The sequence below is a fragment of the Spironucleus salmonicida genome, chromosome 5 (assembly GCF_000497125.1).
Source record: "Spironucleus salmonicida strain ATCC 50377 chromosome 5, whole genome shotgun sequence".
NCBI lineage: Eukaryota > Fornicata > Diplomonadida > Hexamitidae > Spironucleus > Spironucleus salmonicida.
The window spans coordinates 820,119-838,903 of NC_090600.1; the positions used below are offsets into that span (position 1 = coordinate 820,119).

An 18,785-nucleotide genomic window follows, 5' to 3' on the forward strand; every position below is an offset into this window, starting at 1 on the left:
GAGATGCAGCGGCATAACCTGTCTAGGCCCAGTCCGTGGTCTGCCTTTTATACTGATGGCCCGCCCACATCAAGCATACTGCGCTCCTGGATAGGTCGGGTTGAGAGCATCGTACCGCCCGCCGCCGAGATATACCTGCAGCGTACGGCATCCCCTCCTGCACGTTGAGGGTATTACGATATAATGTAAATACTTGCGTAAATTTTTTATATTGTTTCCGAAAATAGTTACTCATGAATACATTAATAATACATTAATAAAACCCCTCATGGAAAAACTAAAATTGCAAAAAATAATATCATTGAATATATATAATATTTTAATATATTTTAAATGAATTATACATATTATAATTGATTTAATAAACAAGATCGTTCGTAGCATTTCTCGCCTATTTACTTTATATAATATTATGATATAAAAATCTACCAAAATGATTCTATCGCATGCGCTTATAGTATTGTATACTGCCGTGGACTTCACGAAGCTCAACAACGTCTAGAATGAGAACTTTGTCCTGAACAACAATATCACGCTGAACATCTTAAACCAGCCCTTGATCGACCAGTTTGTTGGGTCCCTCTCAGGTGCCCGAAACACGCTTAAAATCACGGAAATACAACCTGGGGGCTCTCTCTTCCAGTAATTCGGCGGTAGTTTCAGCAGCGTAAGTGTAATTGTCGAATTCGAAATCGGGTACTCCATCGTGCTCGCGCAGGAGTTGCGTGGTGCTCAGCTGCGTGACGCAGCGTTCCGTATCTAGAGTGACGGCGTGCGCAACGCCCCTGAAATTACATTTTTCAGCGAAATCACAGACGCGACGCTTGGGCGCTGCGTGTTCACCATCGTGTGCAACGCGGCTCCCAGCACGTCATACAGGATTTTTGGGATCGCCTTTTCTATCAATAAACTACATACAGAGGGACTTGAGGTGCATATTATTGCCAAAAATGCGTTCCAAGTTGCCGGACTCTGCCGATAACTCGGTGCCACATTCCCAGCGCTAGTAACCCTGGGAGGACAGGAAATTGAGGAGGTATTTGGTATAGCGCTCGCCAGTTCACAGCCCCTGAACGCTCTGATAGTTCGTATTGTTATACGTGGGATGCGCCTGGTCTGTGGTATCGCGCGGGATGTGTGTGGGGTCGAAAACTCACAAATTTTGCTCATTTTCACCTTGAAAGAGGGCACTACGGTCATATACGGTGTAGCACGGTCAATTGAAGGACCGTTACATGAGTTATAATTGCAGATAGGTGGAATTTTCCGCTCCAATATGCCCGCCGAACTCGCGTTTTTGGGTGGTGATCTAGGCGCAAAAACAACGATTTCTCACGTTGCGATTCTCGCAGAGTTCAGCCTCACGGGTGGAGCCCTTAAGATGGCGCTACTGGCATCTGGATCTGCTCTTGGCGCCGAGGTACGCTTTCTGGCGATGAACGCATCTATAGAGGCCGAACATAGCGCTTTGTAGCCGATCTACTGTTTCTCTGCTGCGGTATAAGATGTAATTATCGAAATGTTGGCCATGAATTTCTCGCTACAGGGGTCGATATCGGGCGACTTTGGAGGTTTCGGAATCGCTCCCTCGTTAGTGGGGTGCAAATTTACGAATTTTACGATCAATTTCGCGTTGAGAATAAGCGAAATTTCAGGCACCTTGACCTACTGCGCACTGGGTATTTATGTGGAAGAAATCAGAATCAACAACGCATCGTTTTACAACTACGTCTTAATAAGTTCTGCTGCTAACGCGATCGGTAGCACAATCTTCGGACTCGCCAAACAGCTGGTGCGGTCCGACTTGAATTATGTGATCGTATAAAACTAGATCTAGGTAAGATATGCGTCAATTTAGGCATTTGCTGGCCTCGCAGACCAGCTCATGGATGTGACGATTAACATTCTTGTGCTCTGTGGCACCGTAAATTTGCAGAACCAAGGACAGATTTGCGGAATCGCCAGAATGGGGAGAAAATCGTATTTTGTGAGCCTCATGATCAACTTTCATATCGAGAGTTCCAACAACGCAGAGTGTATCTTGTTTTTCGATATTTGCGACAGTAACTAGTTCATAAATATTGTCGAACAGGCGAATAACATGCGCTGTCTGAATGACGTGAAATACATCATAACCGACACAAAAAATAACAAGGTCAACTATTTTGCAATGCAAGGGTCTGGCAAAGAACGTATTTTGTAGACCATCAGCAGGGCCCAAATGAAAGCTGGAGCAGAGGTTAACGAGCTCTTGAAAACGGACAAGTGGGAAGTTGACTCTAAAAACGATGGCCTTGTGCGCCTTAAAAATTTCTTCTCCGTGAAATCTACGTAATTTGCAGAGGAGGCGAATCCAGAAATTCAGCCGTTCACTCAGTAGCAAACGACGGCCTTTTTGTACATAAACATTAAAAATCAAGAGAACCTCTGCTTCGATAACTGCTAGGGTACATTTGACGGTAAATAATTAGTATGTAAACAGGGATATACTGGCGTCGGTTGTGAAGAGTTTGAGTGCAAGGTAGATTTCTGCTAAGATGGTGCTACATGCAATAGAGTTCACGGCTGCGAGTGTGTATCCGGAAAAGGTGGGGTCTAGTGTGAGATCGACCTGTGTCCATTCTGCCTAGGTGGATATTCTAATTGCGATACGAAATTTAGCTTTCCAGTCTGCATAAACGACTAGACAACAACTTGTCATCATGGTATTGTAGTTAATAACTTTTGCGCATGTTCAGACGGATACACAAGTGTTAGCGGTATTTGTGATAAATTTGCTTGTAAGGACTCGGATGATTGCAACGGAAATTTATGTAAGGACGAGATCTGCCACTGTGTGAGTAAAATGGGTGGAATAAGCTGCTAGTTTTGCACAACGCCTGGTTAACGGGATTGTAAAAATATATGCTCAACAGGTAGCTGCTAGTACGGTACTGCGTGTGTTTATTTGACGGGAAATAGTGGGATTTGGGAATGTTCAGCGTGTATGGTAGGTCATATTCCCCCATTGTGTTAAGACTGTTTTGTTGGCTATATTAAGCATGGTGATGCCTGTCTTTAAAAATGTGAAGAGTGTCATACCGGGGACTGCTATTTTCTAGAACCATGTGCTCAGCCAGCCGCACAATGTAATACTAAATGCGTATCATGCTTACCAGGCATCAGCGGCGAAAGATGTGACAAATGCCCAGTTGGCTAGCAATTTTATGAATACTCTTGCTACCCCTTAGAAGACGAGAAGCTAACCAATGGAGTGTGCATTAAGATTGAATCGAAGACTATCTGTTTTTCTTGCCTTGCAGATTTTATTTTGATTGACGATTAATGCATTTTCTAGTGTCTTCCAACAAATTGTATTAATGGTGAGTGTTAACCCGACCAATCTTGTCTGTGTAAACGCTACGCCCTGGGAAAACATTGTGATTCTTGTTAGTCAGGTACGGGTAGCTTTATGGGATAATGCCTTTAAATATGTAATGGATGTAACGGAGATTGTTACTATGATCGTGGAGAGATAGTATGTTCTTCCTGCAATGATAATTTTTAAGGACCACCATGTTAGGGATGTTGGACAGGGTTTATCAATATAGGGACTGAATGCCTAGAAGTCTGTCACAAATGCTAAGGTGATAGATGCTATATTACTATTTCTGGTAACTTTGTATGTTTGGGCCCATGCTAAGCCGGATATATCTTGGACGGTTGCTTTACTTGTGATACATCTAATGGGTTTGTGGCGGCTCTTGGCGGATGTTTTCAGCAATGCACCACGTGCTCCCAGGGGACCTGCTTCCAGACTCCATCCGGAATACAGTGTTCGAGCTGCTCTGGATCGTTCACTGGCCAGTAGTGCGATGTTTGCCTGGATGGTTTTGTCTTCGCTGAAGGCACGTGCCATACATAGGTAACCGACGATGAATGCTACATTGACGGGACTGGGAATATGATCTGCTTGCAATGCCTCGCAGGCAAGGTTCTCGTCGACCAGCAATGTCTAGTAAAGTGCGTGCTTCCAGACTGCGCGGGGGAGTGCTATCACAAGGTCCCCTCATACTTTTGCCGCAGCTGTTACTTCGGGTTTATATTCCATGAGAACAAGTGCTACCCGCCCACTTCAAACCCGAACGGGGACTGTTTCGTTCTTCAAGACAGAACGTTATGTAGTTGCTACAAAGGGTACGCTGGACCCTCTTGTGACGAGTGCTCGGAGCTGGAGAAAGGGGGCAGCTGCTACTACCGAAACGACGTAGCCACCGGGTCTTGTTTCAGTAACGCCGACGACTCTCTGGATAGCTTCTGCCAGCAGTGCTAGTACAACTACGCGATGCCGCTCTGTCTCAGCTGCGCAATGGGATACGCAATGGATTCATCTGGTGAGTGCAACGAGTGCCAGCCTGGTTACACCAGCTCCAATTCTCTGCCTCCGAGCGAGAGAGCAATTATTGGAGATAATAGGTGTCTGATTTCGTGCGCAGATTGCGCTCAGGGGAACTGCTTCTATGCGGGAGAGTCGATCTTATGCGCGTCCTGTTCGCCTGGCTACGCTATTTCCACAAACTGTCTCTAGTGCGAGGATGGCTTTGCTGAGTTCGGGGGCTACTGCCTTACCTCTGGTACCAGTTCCTGTGGGGAGGACAACTCCGGCGATACGTATTGTACAACGTGCGGGCCATAGTAGTAGTCATTCAACTGCTCCTTGTGCACAGTAGAGGGCACTTTCGGGTCGGATTGTAAGCAGCACGCAACTCACTTCCCCGGAGAGTGCTACTAAACTAGTAGCACCGTAACATGTACAGATGCACCGTGCCTTAGTTTTGACATAGCATCTAATTAGTGTCTTATCTGCAGGTCAGATCTTATAAATATAAAGGGATATTGCGGAACGATTACTCTCCCACAAAACGACAAACTGCGAGGTAATTGCATAAATGTAGGTACTTACTAGGTATGTGGTACGTGTTAAAAAGGCTGGTCTGGAAATATCTGTTCAGAATGTGATAAAGGTTATATAAGATGTTAATGTAATACTGAATTATTTTAACATTGTTGTTGTCCGCTATTACCATTATTGAATGGAGTATGTTTTACTACTCAACTAACCTCGATAATCTGTGAATACTGTGGACCTAGGTATGAATTATTATAAAAATAATGCGTTCAATAAAATATCTCTATTACTAAGTTAGTTACAATAGTTTTAGTTCCCATATTAACAGGATTTTTATTATTAATAATTTTGGTATTGTTGGTTAAATTATTTAAAGTAAAAAGAAGATAAATTTTTATTTCGGTGAAGCGAATCATCAAGCGTATTGGGCCGCATCTTGTATTTGTTATATTATCCTAGGCATTAGCAATTATTATTGCAATCCAGGATGTTTATATTGGCGACTTTTTCATGTAAATTTCAGTAAATATCTTCTCAATGATACCATTCATACTGGCATTCTTCTTTTTAGCTGTTCCAACATATAAGTAATTTTTCTATAATCTACCGTCGCACTTCTTTCTTTTTGTATTATCAGCACTAATCGAACTTAGTTTCCATTTCACTTAGTATATAGTAGTTTCTGAGGTAGTATAAAATTTTGGGGAGTAAATTTATAAACTGGCTGGACCCCTTATAACACTACTAATGTGTATATGTCTTGCTGGATTCCGGTTTAAATCTTAGTAAAAATTATCAGTTTTTATAGCAGTTACTGTCCCACTCATATCTTAGATTATGTATGCAATTTTAGATTCTGAATAGTCAGGTTATTTTTCAGAATCATCTATTTGGAATATTATATCTGGATAAATGATGGTTACTATAGCAATCTTGTTGAATGGTGTGTAATTTTACTTGTTTGACCTCATTTTAGGGAAATATGGTGAAATAGAGGCTATTGGACGGCTTGCATTAGCTTCATTCATGGTAAATAGCATGATTGGGCTTACAAATCCTGGAGAAATAATCAATTCCATACTTTAGTATGATATATTCTTTTCTAGTCTATGTACGTAAATATTTTTTAACTTTATAAACATAATAATAATGATGCATATTTCAGCAGTAGAATTTGGAATTAACCTAATTTCATCAGCTATTTGGGCATAATTTATATCAGCAGTAGGTGAATTTTATATCGCTAGTAACAATAGTTACAATATATCCCTTATATCTCTTATTTTATAGTCTTTATCATTAGTTATAGTTTTCGTTAGTTTACTATATTTTAATATAAGAAGCTCATATTGGGATCATCGTAACAATGACAAACTTTCTAAAGAGTCTATAGCAATAACAGGTGTAAATGAATTCATTAAATCCAGAAGATAATATAAACAACTGTTCAAAAAAATGCAATAAAATAAACTTCATGACAATTTGAGCTAAGTTACACATAATTAAGTACTAAAAGATATGTAATCTAAATTAAATTAGATGAATTAACCATACAACTAAACTACACTGAGGTAAAATACTGGAAGTTGCTTTATGTAAGATATAGTAAAACAAAAATCATCTAGATAAGTGTATTACCTTAAAAATAATGACACATTAATTACTAAGCTACCGCAGAAACAAAACAATAAAACTGTTGGTTAATTGTAATTGGCCTCAGATTAAATTTGTTAAAGCTAAGATTTATCTTTTCATAGTATTCATTAATACATGGACTAAAATAAATTTAAGTGATTATTACATATAATAATGATATAATTTGTATAAAAATTTATCTTAAGATTAACTATAAAGTGTACTATTATTTCCATATCAGATATAAACTAAGAATAAATTAACTGTTAATATAATGATTTATTAGTATTATTATACAGGCCTCTTTATTATTTTACTACAAAATTAAAGCAATACATTATTTTTATTTTGTTATGTTCTATTACACTTAATATTTAAAAATATATTATTACATTTTTAAAATACTAATTATAAAACATAGAATTTAATTACGAATTTGTTTATCATTTATTTTAATTTTATGATCTGATTATATCGTAATATCCTCAACGTGCAGGAGGGGATGCCGTACGCTGCAGGTATATCTCGGCGGCGGGCGGTACGATGCTCTCAACCCGACCTATCCAGGAGCGCAGTATGCTTGATGTGGGCGGGCCATCAGTATAAAAGGCAGACCACGGACTGGGCCTAGACAGGTTATGCCGCTGCATCTCGATGTGCTAGCGGCGCCAGCCCAGCAGGACCGGGACTGCGCCCAGGCACCCTTCCAGGACATATGCCTTCCCTCCCTTCCTCCACCCTACACCACGCGGCCCTACGCGCCCCTACCACGTTTCCCTTCCCTCAATGATTTCCATCCTGGCAGTCCTCACACAGCGCCAAGCGCTTGACGCCATCTACGCGGCCAACGGCGGTGCGAGCTGGAAAGGCTCCGTCGGCTGGACCACCAGCGCCTCCGTGTGCACCTGGGCCGGCGTGACCTGCAACAGCCAGGACTTCGTCGTGGGGCTCGACCTCAGCGGCTTCGGGCTCACGGGCCAGCTCGCCGATGTTTTTGATTCCTTCCCCGTGCTCAAGTCCCTGTACCTCAACGACCAGAAGATGACCACCACCATCCCCGCCTCGGTCTGCAAGCTCACCGGGCTCCAGTACCTCCAGGCCAACAATGCCGGCATCACTGGTGCTATCCCACAGTGCATCTGCCAGCTCGCCCACGTGCAGTTCGTCTACATGAACAACAACGACATCACCGGCGCCATCCCTACTTGCATGGGCAACCTGCTCTTCCTCAAGGAGGTCCACTTCACCTGCAACCAGCTTAGCGGCACCATCCCCACCGGCTTCGTCGCCCTCAAGTTCCTCGTCGAGATGCACGTCGACTGCAACGCCGACCTCAGCTGCGAGTCCGGCCTCGCCACCAGACCCAACTTCATCTTCAAGTGCGGCCTCGAGAACTGCGATGACTGTGTCATCCCCGACACCAACTGCCCTCCCAGCGTCATCGTCCCCGACTGCGGCGTCTATGTCAGATAGTGATCCTTTCATTTTCAGTTTCCGCTCCGGCGTGCCGAGTGTGCAAGAGTGGCCTCCTCCGCCGGGCAGCAGTGAATACCCACCAGACAGCGCAATGGCGGAGGGCGGGCGCACCTCTCCTAGCAGCCTCCCGGCCTGGCGCGGGAGACTTCGGCACATTATTGATGCCGACCAAGTACGTTCGATAGGCCCAAGGCGCGGCAGCCGGGATAACGCACTCCGCTGGGCTGAGTACGCAGACGCTGCCTCGCGACGTCCCGTTGCAGCTTACGGCCACACGCGAAACTGCACGGGACGTCCCTCTCGCCCTGCGCAGGCTGCCGCAGATATATGCGGACTGCGCATGCCTTCCCAGCCGCTGCCAGGATCGCGCACCTGCGCTGCCGATCCTCGCCTCCGACGGCCATTCTGCTCCCGCAAATCGACTGAGATGGGAATTGAACCCACGCATACAGAGTATAATAGCTTAGCAGGCTATCGCCTTAACCGCTCGGCCACCCAGTCTGTAGAGGCTTCACTCACTCGCGTAGGCCCGCACGTACTTCCGCACCTGCCGCTCGTACTGCGCGCGGTTCTCGCGGAACAGCCGCGCCGCGTCGCCGTTGAGCGGGCTCATCGCGTTCGGGTCGTCCAGCAGGCTCTGGATGCTGATCAGCACGCGGCAGATGCTCAGCACCGGGCTCCACTCCGCCTTCAGCACGTCCAGGCAGATGTCGACCGCGCTGCTCACGTTCGGGTGGAACACCCGGCTCGTGAACCGCACCTGCGGGGGCTTGAACGGGTACTCGAGCGGGAACGCCACGGCGAGGTGGAAGGTGCCGCCCTCGAACGGCGTCTGCGCGGGCCCCTGGAAGGCCACCTTCCAGTGCCGCAGGTCGTCGCCCGGGCCGCCGGCGAAGGCGGGGAACTGCTGGAACTCGACGAGCTTTTTGCGGAGGCGGGAGAGCTGGGCGGTCATTGGTGGGGTTCGTGGGGTTCGTGGAGCGGACGGGAAGGGGAATCTGCGGCACCCTGCGTGCCGTGGGGGTTGGCGTGGGCGAGATGCGTGCTGGCGAAGGGAGCAGCAGGTAGGCTAGCAGCATTTTAATCTTTTTGCAGCAGGCCGTCGCCAGAGGGGACCAATCATTTAACGCTACCCACCATGTTGTGCGTTTGCGCGTTCGGCCTGCGGTAATTGCGGCAGAAATGTGCCCATTAACGCGACCTTCCAGCCCTGAGGCTCCGCCCACCAGCCATGGCCTCGCGGATATTTTCCACGCACCCTGGCAGAGCCCCACGTCGTGCATATGCGATCTCTTTTTGTGACTCCGCCGCCCATCCCGTTCTGAGATACCGGCTGTCTACTCGCATCACCCATCATGTCCAGAAACCCTCCCGGTCGTCCCATCACACATCATCTCCAGGCCAGTGCGCCGCTGTGCCATCTGCGCGGGCATTGTTGAAGCGGAACTATGTATTATACTGTATATTTGCACTATTACTTTATTCGCTTGCGATTACGCTCGGATGGGAGCCCGGGAGTCTCCTGAAAACTGCTGCCGCACCTTATTCTCACCCGTTCGTCTCTTCGGCCAAATTGCTTTAAATGGATCCAAAATGGCCCCACAACGCACAGGCTGGCGGAATTCGGCCCAGAGTTCCTCCATTTCGCGAACTCACATTCCCGCGCGAGGCTGCCAGAACACAAATCGTGCAAAACCAATATCTCACACCTTGCGCTCCCAGTTTCTGCAGTCCGCCCATTGCGTACCTAATGACAGGAAACGCGCATTCCTAGACTGAAAATACAGCAGAACTGTCATTAGGGCCAAAAACTTGTCCGAAACCCACGATCCGGACACGTTGAATATCCTAATTCTTTATCTAATTCCAAACAAAAAATAATTATTATTATATTATAATACAATCATTTTATATTTGAAAATTTCATTTCACAAATATATACATTATTATATAAAAACTTAACATCACATGAAACCTCCGTTTTTCAGTTTCTGCCCGAACGCTTCGAGTTCGTCAATTCCCCTCACCTCGGTCTCGCCCAGGCTCATGAAAACGAGCGCAAAGTCCTCGTACAGCTCCTTCATTTGCGTGATGTACTTGGACTGCATTTTGCTTCGGGCCCTGCAGAAACCGCAGTCGTTTTGGCAGTCCAGGACCTGGTTAACGACAACGCTGCCGCAGTCAATATCTAGTCTCATGAGCTACTGGACGAGGCGCTCCGTCTCGTAAAGCGACAGAAACTCTGGAATGCAAACGCAGACGAATTGCGTCATGTTCGGATCCTTGAACTGCTGCTCCACCTCATCGCACTGGTCGAAAACGGCGGTTACCTTGTCCATATCACCTGCTTCGCCGCCCATCATTTAGAGCATCGGGCCCATCATCTGCTTCATCGAGGTAAAAATCGTCTTCATCTGCTTAGCGGTCTGGGGGATTTCCAGGAAACGTAGCGTGTGGCCTGTTGGCGCAGTGTCGAAAATGACGGTTTTATAGGTGTTCTGGGTCGCGATATCCATGACTTCCACGAATGACATGAGCTCATCCATACCTGGCATAGATGATTGCGCGAAAAGGTTCATAATGGGCTAAAATGCAGCATTTTGCTCGGCAGCATTCTCATTTTTGAATTTTTTGGTGGGGTTTATCTCCATAGCGAATAAATTCGGTACTGAGTTAACAGCTGTTGGAGTATCAGTAAACTACTGCGAGAATGCGTCGGATAAGTTATGTGCTGGATCTGTAGAAAGAATAAGTGTTTTATCATTGGTAAGAGAATTTTTGTGTGCGATTTGGATTGCGAGAGAAGAAGATGTTGTAGTCTTGCCAACACCACCTTTTCCACCTACAAATATCCAACGGAGGTTAGAGTCGATAATGTGTTAAAGATTATTTGACGACATAAATTTAGAGGAGTGAGTTTAAATTTTTAGATTATTGGGTATCAAGATATAATATTAAATAATAATTGAAGATGTTAGGAAAAATCATATATTTTAATTATTAGTAAGTAATAGAGTTAATAAACTATAGCTGAAGGTAAAATCGATTATAAAATTTGGATAGATAGTATCAACAAGTTAGAATTTCTTGGCGCATACCAATGTCTTGAGATTATCATGAATGCATTTATAAAAGTTGAAAATCAATGAAAATTATCCAATAAAGTATGTAAGGTCATTGCCCATACTGCATGTGTTTGTCGTAGTGAGATGGATGCATCTTCGAAAGCAGCCTTATTTCATTGAAAAATGAAAATAGAGAATATAGTCAGACGTCCATCAAGTAGCATTGCTCCTCAATGCCACAATCGTTGGTCCCTCTTACAATCCTGAAGAATCCATTTTCACCCCAAGTTGCACTCCAAGAGTTTTTGAGGATCCAAAACTTAACGTGGTTCTCCTCGCCATATCCGACGAAATTTACTGCGTGACCGCCAACTGGACCACCGAATACATGCTAATAAATTCCACTTTCATAATATGAAAAATCTTCATATGTGGTTAAAGCTGTTGTCACAGTACCTATCTGAAGAGCTTCAAGAATTGATTGCTCATTCTGGCAGACAAATTTAAAACTTTTAGAACGAGTCTTCTCGGGAAGAGAAGATCCATCGTCACACTTAGTATCACATGGCAGTTAATATTATTAATAAGATAAGCAACTTTCTGGGACTGTGCCGGTCTTTTGAAGGAAATTCTAGACTAAGGGAAGATATCCACCAGTACAGCCCACCTCAAGAGTATCGCAATCAACTAGATATTACTCAGACAGAGGAGTTCTTGCATCATCTTTGGAGGCAATACAAAGATTGTCAGCAAGCTAGTGGCTAGCAGAGAAAGCCCAGCATGATGCGCACCGGTTCTAATCACGAACAGTTTCTGGACCAACACACTTAGGTCTAAGCTCTGGCCAAGATAATTACTTAGCAATGGGCTTTCCATTACTTGCAAATGGGGCATGCGGTTGAGATCTCTATTTAAGAATTGGGGAAAGTCTAGCTTAAAACTCTTATCTAGTTAACTCTGGGTCAAATTTCGGTTTCCAAGTAAGCCTGGGTGTATTAATAAGTTGTTGATACACTTTTTCAGAGTGCATGAACTACGAGAGCACTGCAAGCATTTCTGGAATGGGCAGTTATACTGGTGTAATGTAAAATTATTTACATTAATTGTTAAATAAATAGCTCCCCTCCAGTTGAGCAAATTTAAGAATCAAAAAGTAAAAAATTATAAAGTAGTCTATTTAACATAGATATAATAAATAAATAATCAAGATATAAATATATCTTTAATATACTTCATTTGGAATCATAAATAACAACTATAGTTTTCGTCAATATTGAGATATAAAAAAAGCTATGCTTAAAATAAAAATAAAGGAAATAACCATTTATAATGATCATTCTATCAGTATTATGATTAAAATCATGAAAAATATATATATTTGGAAATGAATGGGATAGCCCTCATCAAGTTGAGGTTAATCTATAAAGATTCCTCTGGCAGGATGACTGTCTCTTACATCTTCCTTAGCGTGTGCTAAGGATTCCATTACTAGAGATACTTTCTATCGAAGATATGAGGAACTTCCCCTGAGCGAACTCAGAACCTGCCTTCCCATTAAGAAGTGGTGTTCAAATTTTAATTTTTAAAATGAATATATTAATAGATATAATATATTATAATAATATAATTTTCACTCTAGATTACTTAGGATTTCCTATTGACCATTCCATAGCTCCTTCATATAAAACTCCTCAATTTACTAAATTCGCTTTTCGATTTTAAACGTTTTTTTCAATAAATGATTAGCAGCTCTTATACCCATCTTAATTTTTTCATTTATACTTAAATCGGAATCCATGTTTATCTAGTGGTCAATGTTTATCTCTTCTTAAGCATCTATCTCCTATAATGCATCAGCTAATTATAAAAATTTTGAATCTAATTAAGTTTTAGCGTTAAGTGTTCGGGGTATAGGCCTCATTCCATGCATTAATGCAAAGGCTTAACCAATATCAGCCTTCTATTATCGTTTTAGTGAATTATCCATTCAATTAAAAGGAAAGGTATTTATAAAATTATGAGTATATAATATTGATTCGGTTTAAATTTGAAGTCACTAGTCAAATTAGTTGCAATTATCTACCTCACTTAGATCACCACCACTCATTACATAAAGCATCATCAAATTTTAATCATGCACATATAATGCCAGATTTTCCTTAATATGAGTAATTTATTCTTAACTTAATAGTTCTTACTATTCTTCTGGTTCGAATTACTCTTCGACTGGACCTTCAGGTATACCCAACTCTCCTAATAAATCATTCATAACATCTCTAAAAACATCAGATGGGCAATGTTCTAATTAACTAGTGCCTACTAAAGGTAATATCTGTGGTTTAACAAAGAAGCTTTTAAGATAACGCCAAAGGTTTGATATTATCATTAAAAGGAGTGACGGATCAAATATTATTGGTATTATATATATTATTATTATAATATTTTCTGTAACGTAATAGTAATAATTTAATCATGATAAATTTATCTAGTTACAAATTATTCAAAATTATTTAATAATATCTATATAGATAATTATTTTATTTATTTTATAGAAAACACACATAATGTATTACTTAAAAAAAGATTATTTAACCCAGATTTATTTAAATATGAACTAACATTATTTTTCATAATATTAACATTCATGAACTAATAAGGATCATATATCATTTATGTTATCATACTGCAATTCTACAAACAGTTTCAGTTGACATTTAATTTATATTTATATATATTAATATATAATTTCCAAAGCTGCGATTGCTTGGATAGTTACGATATAGAAGATTAGAAGAAATTTAGTATTGTGTTTAAATAAAAATTATGCAAGTCTTGTCAGTTGATTGCTTTAAATATATAAATAGTCTTTATTGAGCTTATTAGCCAATGTTTTTATATTTGCTCAACTGGAGGGGAGCTATTTATTTAACAATTAATGTAAATAATTTTACATTACACCAGTATAACTGCCCATTCCAGAAATGCTTGCAGTGCTCTCGTAGTTCATGCACTCTGAAAAAGTGTATCAACAACTTATTAATACACCCAGGCTTACTTGGAAACCGAAATTTGACCCAGAGTTAACTAGATAAGAGTTTTAAGCTAGACTTTCCCCAATTCTTAAATAGAGATCTCAACCGCATGCCCCATTTGCAAGTAATGGAAAGCCCATTGCTAAGTAATTATCTTGGCCAGAGCTTAGACCTAAGTGTGTTGGTCCAGAAACTGTTCGTGATTAGAACCGGTGCGCATCATGCTGGGCTTTCTCTGCTAGCCACTAGCTTGCTGACAATCTTTGTATTGCCTCCAAAGATGATGCAAGAACTCCTCTGTCTGAGTAATATCTAGTTGATTGCGATACTCTTGAGGTGGGCTGTACTGGTGGATATCTTCCCTTAGTCTAGAATTTCCTTCAAAAGACCGGCACAGTCCCAGAAAGTTGCTTATCTTATTAATAATATTAACTGCCATGTGATACTAAGTGTGACGATGGATCTTCTCTTCCCGAGAAGACTCGTTCTAAAAGTTTTAAATTTGTCTGCCAGAATGAGCAATCAATTCTTGAAGCTCTTCAGATAGGTACTGTGACAACAGCTTTAACCACATATGAAGATTTTTCATATTATGAAAGTGGAATTTATTAGCATGTATTCGGTGGTCCAGTTGGCGGTCACGCAGTAAATTTCGTCGGATATGGCGAGGAGAACCACGTTAAGTTTTGGATCCTCAAAAACTCTTGGAGTGCAACTTGGGGTGAAAATGGATTCTTCAGGATTGTAAGAGGGACCAACGATTGTGGCATTGAGGAGCAATGCTACTTGATGGACGTCTGACTATATTCTCTATTTTCATTTTTCAATGAAATAAGGCTGCTTTCGAAGATGCATCCATCTCACTACGACAAACACATGCAGTATGGGCAATGACCTTACATACTTTATTGGATAATTTTCATTGATTTTCAACTTTTATAAATGCATTCATGATAATCTCAAGACATTGGTATGCGCCAAGAAATTCTAACTTGTTGATACTATCTATCCAAATTTTATAATCGATTCCAATGCATCAGTAAAATCTAATTTGTTAAGTTACATATAAACAGTTATATTCTTGCGATAGATAATGAATATTCTAATAAATTACAAATATTATACAATTTCTATTAGAATTTTAGTAAGACATTTTTGATACACGATATATTAATATAAGTTGTTAAACACTAAATAATACCATCGATAAGATTAACGTTCGGATGTGATATGATTTTTAATATAATGTTAGTTGCAATATAATTTTAATATTATTTATAGATTATTATAGGTATACATTTAACACAAATAATAAATAATAACGTGTTAAAATAACTAATAATCAGTTTTTCCAAGGGTTTTCGTATATATAATTTATGTTAAGTATATTAACCCTGTGTATAAATTTGCATGCTAAAGTAGATTTTTATTATTTAATATGTAATTTTACTCCTATAGATTTTAGTGACTATAAATAAGGTTTAATGGTTGAAACTATCACACGCTACTAGTAATTATCATTAGAAAAACACCAAAGCTATATTTTACATATTGTCCAAGCAATTACCTAATTTATTGACAATTACTGCAAGATAAACCAATTCTAGCTATAAGATTCAAAACAGGACACATAATAGTCATTCACTAAGTTCGAAGGTACCGGCCAGCCTTGCAGAATGTATTAATTTGATATCTATAATTTTTAACGCATCTATAAAAGACCCTAGGCGAACCCTAGGCGAGCTAGGAGGTATGCTCTGCTGGAACATGCGGGTCTCATTAAAATTTTACTTTGTTATTTGCTTGAGGATGTGCTTCGGTAGCCTCTAAATCCTTTTCATTATGGAAGCTAATATTATTTAGTTTTATTAATTTTTATCTAGATTTTTAACTACCAGTTTTAATTTCGATATTGCTTTATATATTTATATTATTGCGAATTATCATGAAATTTTGTTTACACATTACTTTTCGAATATATTATATTATTATATAATTACAACAAAATATTTTAATCTAATTCCAAAATATAAAATTAGTGCTTATATACACTTAATAATTCACTCCACAATTCTACAAAACCACACCCGAACTGCCCACGCGAGACTCTGCAGTCGGCAAAAGCAGTTGGAGCCTGCCATATCGCATTTCTGCTGCACATGGGAGATTTTACAACTCAAGAACACCGTTTCTGCCCAGAGGAGCACCCACTACCGGAGCGGTTTGAGTTCACTTTCAGCGAAAGAGGCTCGCAACGTGGCCCGTGTTTGGAAGGGGGAAAAGAAAAGAATAGGAATATGTAAAATAATGCATTATACCTCCCGTAAACTTGAATGCCATCGCGTTTCAAGTTTACGCGCGCCGCCATACTTTTTCTGTGCAGTGAAAACCACAGTCCCGGGAAGGCCATTTCGGAGCGAATTTAGGAGATTTCAGCACATTCTGGGACAGCTTATATCAGCAGGCGAGCCAGGAAACTCGTGCTGCGAAGTAGCGCCGCGGCGCTAATTGGAAACTGTGCGAAACTTGTATGCAGATTGCACGCCCTGCTTATATCACTTCGCGATAAACTATAAACCAGAATTTGTACAAACTGACGCACTCCGTCTGCAATAAGGCATGCATTTGTGAGCGTTATATCAGCAGGCGCAAATCGCGCGGCTAGAGCCGTGTTCTGGGCAGCTTGCTCAGAAGATGCGGCCCTAAAACGCTGCTTTTGACGGGCTAGTCTTCTGGAAAACTGGAAGGCTGCTGGACGCAAATCACACGCGGCGGCTGCTGGTTTTCGTTGGTTTTGCTAGTACCGTCCAGTAAGGCAATTGGCGACTCCAAGCGCGATATTGGACCTAGAGGGCTGACATTAATTTGCTGCTCAATTTTGATATTTTTAAGCTAGTCACAGCGTGATGTAATTGTGGTTATGAGCATTCATTATTGAGTGGTAAGCAAATACGATTTTTTTATTGTCTTATATATTATATAATATTATAATCATAAATAATTTTGTAACTTACACCAAATCAGAATGAGGTATACTTTTACACTGGCGAGCTACAATCTCCAGGAAGGCGAAGTACTGAGAGTGGTGTCTAAATGCAGTGACTTTCCGGTGGATGGAATAGACCTCATATATAAAAATGAGCAGCTGTAAGGTTCGGTTATAATTTCTAAACCATTTCCGCCCCAAACGACGTATAGTTATGTCTCTAACCTAAATGACACGTATTCTGATCTAAGATTAATGTAGTTTTAATCAGTAAATGTAGCCCTATATGATGATTTTGAACCTTCATCCAGGGACCCTTGGAACATTTCACCATTAAAAACCATCTTTCCAACCATTAAACCCGAACGCTCCATAATCGACTCCAATATTTCTACGTCTGCATTTAATTGTGTCTTGGTGTTCCGAGTCTTAGCCGCATACCCTGTGAGCCGTATGAGCGTATGTGGCTCGTTTACAAACTGGACAGACAACCTCCCCATGCGATACGTTGGAAACCGGTCCTTTGAGGCAGAGCTTCAACTACCGAAAAATCAGTTTATCCAGTTCAAGTATTTTGCTGACGACTACGAAGCGGGGGAGCACAGGAATATTACCGCATCTGAGCCCATAACGGTCATTAACTCATTTTTCAGATTCGGTGATAACCGGCTGAAACTTGGCGGTCTGACCGTGGACATGGACGTGCTAGCTCTAAACTATTCGAACTTGAAGACTGTAACCGATATTGCCGCCCAGAGCAGGCTTAGTGGCGTAAAACTGCTGCAGAATACACAGTGTGTGAGCTCATTTGCACTGAACCCGATATATCTGGATACCTCACTTTTAACCCTATCAGGTGACAAGGTGCTCCCCGGTGAAGCGCACATGCGTGCGTGGTGGGCGCAGAACGGCAACAATATTTTGCTCTAAAAGGCGCGGAACTGGGCCAAAAGTGCTGTAATAACATACTGGCTGCCCGGCTACTGCCTATTCATGGCTCTATCACACGAGTTCGGCTCTACAGACCCCATTACATGGCCAGAAACTTCCTTCTTCAACTAGTGTGCTTTTGAAGTGCTGAGCCCTCTGGAACGGGAAACGTTCATTTTAGGCTTCTCGGGATTGGGGGTGCTTCAGGACGAGCTAGACACGTAACTTTACCTACAATTCGTGCTACACGGGCAGCTTCTGGGTGCAGCTCGCTACGCGGCCGAGCGGCGTATTTTCTTGCAGGGTGACTTAGAGCTAGCGGGGTCAGCGCACCCTCACGATGTCTGGCAGTTTGGAGCACTCCGGTATAATTTTGCAGGGGCAGATTCCGCCGGCATCCTACACGCTGGGCGGATTTTTTCGTTGAAGGCGCTATATTTCGGGGCTTTTGAGCTGCTGGGGATTGCAGATGTTTGGGAAGGTGATTTTTACGACAATTTCAGGCAGCTGAAGAGACTGACGAATAATATGCTAATAGTAGACTATTGTGATGGTGCACTCGAGCGGCTGGGAATTCTGTCACGCGATAAAGGCTGGCTAAGCTAGAGCTCATTTAAGAGCGAGGCATTGGTAGCGTATCTAGATTTAAGCTCATTTTTAGGCTGTTCTAGATAGTTATAGCTCTAGAAAGGTTGTGTGGATGAGTTGGGTGTAGAGCTATTAAAAATTGCAGAAAGTACAGGAAGGGCGTAGTGAGGGATGAATATTGATTC

At 41.8% G+C, this 18,785-nt stretch overlaps 11 protein-coding genes and 1 non-coding gene across 12 annotated transcripts; 4 read left to right on the top strand and 8 right to left on the bottom strand. All coding sequences in view use genetic code 6, as the record gives it.

Moving 5' to 3' along the window:
• Window positions 1-433: 433 nt before the first annotated feature.
• SS50377_25095 (Transmembrane domain-containing protein) lies at window positions 434-6,682 on the top strand (the record flags this gene model as incomplete). The annotated part of the gene is made up of 1 exon (XM_067908932.1): window positions 434-6,682. One exon carries the CDS (start codon window positions 434-436, stop codon window positions 6,680-6,682), a length of 6,249 nt encoding a protein of 2,082 aa, XP_067763753.1.
• Window positions 6,683-7,309: 627 nt separating this feature from the next.
• Window positions 7,310-7,999, top strand: SS50377_25096 (Cyst wall protein; the record flags this gene model as incomplete). The annotated part of the gene is made up of 1 exon (XM_067908933.1): window positions 7,310-7,999. The coding sequence occupies one exon, from the start codon at window positions 7,310-7,312 to the stop codon at window positions 7,997-7,999; it is 690 nt and encodes a 229-aa protein (XP_067763754.1).
• An 11-nt stretch (window positions 8,000-8,010) lies between these two features.
• Window positions 8,011-8,403, bottom strand: SS50377_25097 (uncharacterized protein; the record flags this gene model as incomplete). The annotated part of the gene is made up of 1 exon (XM_067908934.1): window positions 8,011-8,403. The coding sequence occupies one exon, from the start codon at window positions 8,401-8,403 to the stop codon at window positions 8,011-8,013; it is 393 nt and encodes a 130-aa protein (XP_067763755.1).
• Window positions 8,404-8,418: 15 nt separating this feature from the next.
• SS50377_t20084 lies at window positions 8,419-8,500 on the bottom strand. The gene has a single exon. It is a non-coding gene; the product is annotated as a tRNA-Ser (tRNA).
• Window positions 8,501-8,510: 10 nt separating this feature from the next.
• SS50377_25098 (Ubiquitin-conjugating enzyme E2) lies at window positions 8,511-9,383 on the bottom strand (the record flags this gene model as incomplete). The annotated part of the gene is made up of 1 exon (XM_067908935.1): window positions 8,511-9,383. One exon carries the CDS (start codon window positions 9,381-9,383, stop codon window positions 8,511-8,513), a length of 873 nt encoding a protein of 290 aa, XP_067763756.1.
• Window positions 9,384-9,963: 580 nt separating this feature from the next.
• On the bottom strand, window positions 9,964-10,899 carry SS50377_25099 (Arsenical pump-driving ATPase; the record flags this gene model as incomplete). The annotated part of the gene is made up of 1 exon (XM_067908936.1): window positions 9,964-10,899. The coding sequence occupies one exon, from the start codon at window positions 10,897-10,899 to the stop codon at window positions 9,964-9,966; it is 936 nt and encodes a 311-aa protein (XP_067763757.1).
• A 367-nt stretch (window positions 10,900-11,266) lies between these two features.
• SS50377_25100 (Cathepsin B) lies at window positions 11,267-12,118 on the bottom strand (the record flags this gene model as incomplete). Its single annotated transcript, XM_067908937.1, has 1 exon — window positions 11,267-12,118. The coding sequence occupies one exon, from the start codon at window positions 12,116-12,118 to the stop codon at window positions 11,267-11,269; it is 852 nt and encodes a 283-aa protein (XP_067763758.1).
• Window positions 12,119-12,694: 576 nt separating this feature from the next.
• SS50377_25101 (uncharacterized protein) lies at window positions 12,695-13,051 on the bottom strand (the record flags this gene model as incomplete). Its single annotated transcript, XM_067908938.1, has 1 exon — window positions 12,695-13,051. The coding sequence occupies one exon, from the start codon at window positions 13,049-13,051 to the stop codon at window positions 12,695-12,697; it is 357 nt and encodes a 118-aa protein (XP_067763759.1).
• A 66-nt stretch (window positions 13,052-13,117) lies between these two features.
• Window positions 13,118-13,450, bottom strand: SS50377_25102 (uncharacterized protein; the record flags this gene model as incomplete). Its single annotated transcript, XM_067908939.1, has 1 exon — window positions 13,118-13,450. One exon carries the CDS (start codon window positions 13,448-13,450, stop codon window positions 13,118-13,120), a length of 333 nt encoding a protein of 110 aa, XP_067763760.1.
• A 595-nt stretch (window positions 13,451-14,045) lies between these two features.
• SS50377_25103 (Cathepsin B) lies at window positions 14,046-14,897 on the top strand (the record flags this gene model as incomplete). The annotated part of the gene is made up of 1 exon (XM_067908940.1): window positions 14,046-14,897. One exon carries the CDS (start codon window positions 14,046-14,048, stop codon window positions 14,895-14,897), a length of 852 nt encoding a protein of 283 aa, XP_067763761.1.
• Window positions 14,898-16,553: 1,656 nt separating this feature from the next.
• On the bottom strand, window positions 16,554-17,024 carry SS50377_25104 (uncharacterized protein; the record flags this gene model as incomplete). The annotated part of the gene is made up of 1 exon (XM_067908941.1): window positions 16,554-17,024. The coding sequence occupies one exon, from the start codon at window positions 17,022-17,024 to the stop codon at window positions 16,554-16,556; it is 471 nt and encodes a 156-aa protein (XP_067763762.1).
• Window positions 17,025-17,121: 97 nt separating this feature from the next.
• Window positions 17,122-18,768, top strand: SS50377_25105 (4-alpha-glucanotransferase; the record flags this gene model as incomplete). Its single annotated transcript, XM_067908942.1, has 1 exon — window positions 17,122-18,768. One exon carries the CDS (start codon window positions 17,122-17,124, stop codon window positions 18,766-18,768), a length of 1,647 nt encoding a protein of 548 aa, XP_067763763.1.
• Between the last annotated feature and the right edge of the window lie 17 nt (window positions 18,769-18,785).